Consider the following 6,000-nt stretch of genomic DNA (forward strand, 5'->3'; position numbering starts at 1 on the left):
AGTTGTAATTACCCACTGAATAAAGAGGTACTCAGAGATTAAGAAACATTATTTTCTATTGCAGTGCAAACGGTGTTATTCCATGTACTAACTTTGATTTTGATATCTTTCATATAGTACACGAGGCCAGCTTCTGATATCAATATGCTAGGAGAAATGATGTTTGGCTCAGTTGCAATGAGTTACAAAGGCTCCACCTTAAAGATACACTATATACGGTGAGTTTGGGCTTCTTTTTCTACTAGCTGTGAGAAGTGGAATGGTGATATTGACTCCTTAATTCAAAAATGCATCTCTCTCCACTTTGTTTTCCCCCTGCAGTTCTCCTCCACAACTGATGATTAGTAAAGTCTTCTCTGCCAGAATGGGCAGCTTCTGTGGAAGTACAAATAAGTAAGTGTGGGATTTTTGTACCACCCCCTCCCCCTCATTTTTAAGTGTCTATTTCCGGATAGAGTATTTCTTTGAGGGCCATGAGGAATTTTGAAACGAAAAGCAGAATGAGCACAAATTAATGGGGTTTTAAGAGTGGCCATTGTCCTATAAATAGTGAATGGAAAAAGCCTTTGACCTTAGGTGGCCTTAAAGACAAATGACTGTCTTTATCTATAAATTTTGCTTCTCCATCTGTTACCCTATGTGTTCCTCCTGCCAGTCACCAAGTTTTAATTCCCTGGAAAATGAAAAATAAAGGGGAAAAAAGAGGGGGCTACATTTATGATTTTATGGTATTTCCCGATATTTTATCTTTTTTACAAACCTTTTTTATTTTCTTCTGAAGGATTGAAGTACATACTGAGATTTTTTAGACCGATGACACACCTGTGGGAAAATGAAAAATAAAGGGGAAAAAAGAGGGGGCTACATTTATGATTTTATGGTATTTCCCAATATTTTATCTTTTTTACAAACCTTTTTTATTTTCTTCTGAAGGATTGAAGTACATACTGAGATTTTTTAGACCGATGACACACCTGTTTTATTTTCTTGTTAATAAATACAATAAATTATTAAAATCTGCTTTCCTCACATTTTTTATGAGTAATTCTAACTTTTTAGAAGTTATGAAATCAAACTCCTGGAAGAATCATAATTACTCTTTCTGTTATATCTTCTGAAAAAGTTGCTGAATTGTTCTTAGATGTTAACTAAGAGAAAATCAATCTCATTTCAAGAGTTTATGTAAAATCCTTGAAATGAATAGCAATATCTTGCATGTCAGTTGCTACAGCAAAATTTACAAATAATAAGCAGTATTCCAGGTGTCAGTCACTGAAGCCAAATTTAGAGTTTGGAGCTTCATTATATAATATGAAATTGTTAGGAATACAGTTATTTGGTTGTATGGGTTGGGCTACCTCCCAAAAGCTTTAATTTTCCTCCAACGATTTCTCCTAAGGTTGCCAGTTTAATTCCCTTTGGTAGATGTGAGACTTTATTTATAAAGAAAAGTATTGAGTGACTGATTAGTCTGTTGTCTGTATTTGGAAATGTGTTAGAAAGCAGCTTTATTAGCCTCTTGACGTTTTTTCCCTCTCTCTCCCTCTCTGGATTTAGTTTGCAAGACAGCTTTGAATACATCAACCAAGATCCTAATTTGGGAAAACCGAACACAAATCAGAATAGTTTGGGTCCTTGTCGTACTGGAAGTAACCTAGGTAAAATCAGACACACGAACAGACTTATTCTTTCTGAATATCACTATTGTGGATGTGTGTTTTGCTATATTTGAGTTTGTTGTGTAGTTTTGTGTTGGTTTTTTTTTTTTTTCTGGCATTATCTTTAATCCGTGTTTATTTTTTGTGTGCGTGTACTTTGTTTGCCCTCTTCTATGTGTTTCTGTCTCTAGGTCTGCTACAAGCATGCAGCAGCAAACTGCTGCAGGGGGTAACTGAAGGAGGACCTCTCCGGCTCACCCGGAGTGCTTCTTTCTTTGCAGGTTTGTGTGGAATGCTGAGTACAGTGTGACCCACACACATTAATAAATTCTGTGCAGGTTCTCAGAAAAAATCCTATTTGTGCCTCTCTAGAAATCCAAGGGGCTCTTGTGATAAAAGATATTAATTTCAAGTGCAGCCAAATTCATGGTGTTTTTGAAAATTCCACCAGTGAACCTCTATTGTAAGTGTCTCTGCTAATACCCAAGTGTAAGCTGATTTTGATCTGAAATGAGCCCTTAGTGTTTCTAAGAGGATTATTTTTTCTGATTTTCCTGGGCCTCTTTTGCTGTTATGAACTGTTCCCCCATTGCTGTAGTATCTTTTATCCATTTAATCACCTGCATCCTTACCTGCACGGAGTTTCTTTAAAAGTTACTGTAATAAGAGCATGGAAGATCTCTCTCTCTCTCTTTCTCTCTTTCTCATAGCTGAAATGCAATTTCTAGGTTCTTTACAGGTATAATCCATCTTGATATCTCTGGGTAAATTCTGAGATTTAACTGGCCTTACTAGCTAAGACTGTTGAATGTCTGTTGTGGTCTAGGCATGATTAACAAGTGTGGGGAACCTTCACTACTAACACTTAAGGTTGTGAGTATTGCAAATTTTTCATTCTGTTCTTTGTAGCCTGAAATATGTAAAGTATTGTAGTTAACTGACACCCTGATGAAACTGACACCCTCCCACCTACTTAGAGTGAGGATAACGTGTTTATAAACTCTCTTTAAAATTGTGAAAATAAACATGCTTCAAAAAATAGCTGACAAGTATAATAATCAGGCAGGGCACTGGGCTTCTTGTATATTGTAAAACTTACTCTAGCAACATTCCATCTACCTTCTAACTCAATCATTATACAGCTTAGATCAATCTGAAGCATTCCTAGAAGTCTGCAATACTTTGTTTTCCAAAATTCATGCCAGGACATGAGTTTTTCTAAGTAATTCTACAAAAATATAGTGTACGGATGTATATGGAAAAGAAGTAGAGGAAGAAATATTTGAAAATGAATATTTTCTGCCTGCCAAGAGAGTGGGTTATAAACAGAGAAACATTTTTTGAATTTATGATATAGTTTTCAGGAGTTTCTCTTCCCTAAGTTGCCTATGGTTACTACTGAAACTGACTATAAAGCATTTTAAAATACAATGCTACTGAACTACTACTAATAATTAGGAAAACAGCTAAAAATATCTGCCTGAGAAAGTTTATTCATTGTATCAACTGTATGAATAGTTTATTATTTAGGTTTTTTAAGAATTAAATATCACTCAAAGTTTATATGCTCCAGTAGGATAAAAGCAGATGCTTACTTGGTTCTGTTTTCTTCTTACTCTCATCATCTTTTTATGTATTTAATTTTGCTTTCTAGTTCAACTCTATTACGAACTTATGCCAATCATCAGTAGCACTAGCCTACTTTGAAATGTAAAAATTAACCACAGTCATTTTTAAAACTTTGTTCTCTTTGGAGAGCCCAATAACATGGTTTCCTTATACCTTTATCTTAGCACACAGCACACCAGTTGATATGCCAAGCAGAGGACAGAATGAAGACAGGGACAGTGGCATTGCTCGCTCAGGTATTTGTAATTTTTTTTTTTTTTTGGTTTAATTATTAGAGTGAACTATCCATAATGGTATAGAACTTGGGGATGTAGAAGACAGGTAGATAGGCCTCATCCTGTTTTGTTTTGTTCCTCCATAGTCTGACATATCTCACATGTCTGAAGATCCAAAACTTTGTACAGCATCTGGGAATGATTGTACAACACAAACTAGTTTTTCTAATACCTAAATTCATATGAGACTAATGTATGTTGAGAAATTTCTTTCCAGAGGGAAGCTTCCATGAGCCATTTGTGCTAGGAATTTGCTTGCTGACTGTTGAGTAAAGAATTAGAGGGAAAAAAAGTGTCTCTGGAAATAAATCCACCTATGACAGTGGGAGGGCCTGCCAGCCGACCTAGTTACCCTTTCTTCTGTCCTAGAGACATGCTGATCTAGATTTAATCTCAGATACCTTTTTCTCCTTACTTCAAACCCTAAACTTTTCTAATACTGCTTTTAAAATTTCTTGGTTTCTGCTTTTGTACAAGACTCTGCTTTTGATTTTGATGTGTGACTCAGATCTGAGGTAGATTCTGTGTTAAAAGAGAGGGGGTAATGAATTAATGATCTGGAATTCAAAGACTTAGAGGTGTGTGGGGCTTTGCCTGACGAATACATATCATACAGGCAGCCTCTACCATCCAGTGAAGATGGAGCAGACTGCAGGTTTCTCTTTTGATACATGGCACCATCACCAAATATGCCAGCCAGCCAATGCTTGGACTGGATCCGGGTGTCTCGGGTGCCTTTCCTCCTGGCCTTTCACTCATTTCTCTTTCCAGCTCTTACCCTTAGACACTGCTCAAAGGTCGTTGTGCTCTATCAGAGTCCTTCATCCCACTCTGTATAATTCTGCTGCTGAGTTACTAAATGAAATGTGATTCGTTATTGAATCCCCCTGTTTGGTTTATATATGTGTCACATAATGTAAAGTATATAGCAATTTATTTATGGTTAAAATTGATTCATTTCGGTGTTCATATTTTTTGTAAAGTTGGGCTAGGAACCTCCGGTCAGAAATGTAAACTCCCATTGATTAGAGCTGTATCATTTTCACTCACAGCTCTTTTGTACAAATATAAAACTGAGAAGGTAGAAGGCAACATATGAAGTGCTAAGCAAATTGTTTTTGTTTTGTTAATATTTAATGATGCTCAGGATAATTTCATCATTGCTTGTGCAGCACTGCCAACTGAACTCTCTGAGTTCCATCAACTTCTTGAAGACTATGAGTGCGTATTGAGGGGCTTAGTGTCTCAAGGCTCAGATCCCTGCCCTTGTTTCTAGAGCAGAATAGGAGCTCCAAGTGTTAGAAGTACTAACTTTTTAACTTCTTGTCTAAAGAGTTGAGAGATGGTGAAAGTTTTTTAAATGTTCTATTTTTAGAACAGTTTTACTTTTATAGAAAAACTAAGAAGGTAGTACAGAGAGTTCCATACAACCTGCGACCAGTTTGCCCTATTAGTAACTCCTTACATAAGTACAGTGTATTTATTATAATTAATGAACCAATATTGATACATATTATTAGCTAAAGTTCATAATTTATTTCCTTAGTTTTTACCTAATGCCCTTTTTCTGTTCCAGGACCACCTTACATTTAGTTGTTATATCTCATCAGGCTTCTCTCGGCTGCAGCAAGTACTCAGACTTTCTTTAATAACCTAGGTGGTGTTGAGCAGTACTGGTTAGGTATTTTGTAGAGTGTCTCACTGTTAGAATTTGTGTGTTTGTTTGGTTATTTTTATGATTAGACTGAAGTTATGGGTTTGGAAAGAAAGCTCAACAGAAGTGAAGGACCTTTTTTTTTTTTTTTTTTTTTCNTGGCAGGATGGGTTGTCTATGCTTGCCGACTATTCTGAGCAGTCTGTTTTGCTTTTGTGATTGATTGGTACTTGGGCTATGTAATATTTGGATTTTCATTCCTCATTTTTCAGCCTCTTAATTTTACATTTCTTCATAAACTAAAAATACTGAAATGTCTCACTCTCATCTTGGTACAATTGTTCATATATTTTAAACTTTCAAGCAGAAATATTTCATATACTTTTAAAAATAAAACAACAAAGAATTTGGTATACTTTAATAAATTTGAAAAAAGGCCTTGTTAGAAATTAAGGGTCAAATTTATTTAAGGGTCAAATGAATAAAAGCTGTTATATTTTTATAATCCTGAGAAATTAAAAATGTGTTCCCTGTATATTTCGGAACCATTGAGTAAATATTTGCTTACTTCTCAACAAAATAGTTTGAGCATTTAACATTGAACTATCATGACATAAGCCAGTATGGGAATGATGTTTATTTCTTATGAAATAGTCTTTTTTCAGATCCTTGGGATTACCCGAGCATTTATTATGCTAACTCCATGAAATAAAATATTGAGCTCAGATTTAAGTAAAAATTATTTTTCATTATGCTGTATTATCTTCAAAATCTTTATTTTCTT

General features: G+C 35.2%; 1 protein-coding gene across 1 annotated transcript in view; it reads left to right on the top strand.

Moving 5' to 3' along the window:
* The window catches only part of LOC103607858 (folliculin-interacting protein 2-like), a gene marked incomplete at its 3' end in the record, with an annotated part of 36,336 nt that extends 32,813 nt beyond the window's left edge, over positions 1 to 3,523 (top strand). The window contains exons 4-7 of the mRNA XM_008592325.1: positions 118 to 218; positions 322 to 393; positions 1,558 to 1,658; positions 3,452 to 3,523. Of these exons, the coding sequence (XP_008590547.1) occupies positions 118 to 218; positions 322 to 393; positions 1,558 to 1,658; positions 3,452 to 3,523 (346 nt within the window). The remainder of the gene's footprint in view (positions 1 to 117; positions 219 to 321; positions 394 to 1,557; positions 1,659 to 3,451) is intronic.
* Positions 3,524 to 6,000: the final 2,477 nt, after the last annotated feature.

Source organism: Galeopterus variegatus, unplaced genomic scaffold, assembly GCF_000696425.1.
Source record: "Galeopterus variegatus unplaced genomic scaffold, G_variegatus-3.0.2 Scaffold7781, whole genome shotgun sequence".
In the NCBI taxonomy this organism is placed as follows: Eukaryota; Metazoa; Chordata; class Mammalia; order Dermoptera; family Cynocephalidae; genus Galeopterus; species Galeopterus variegatus.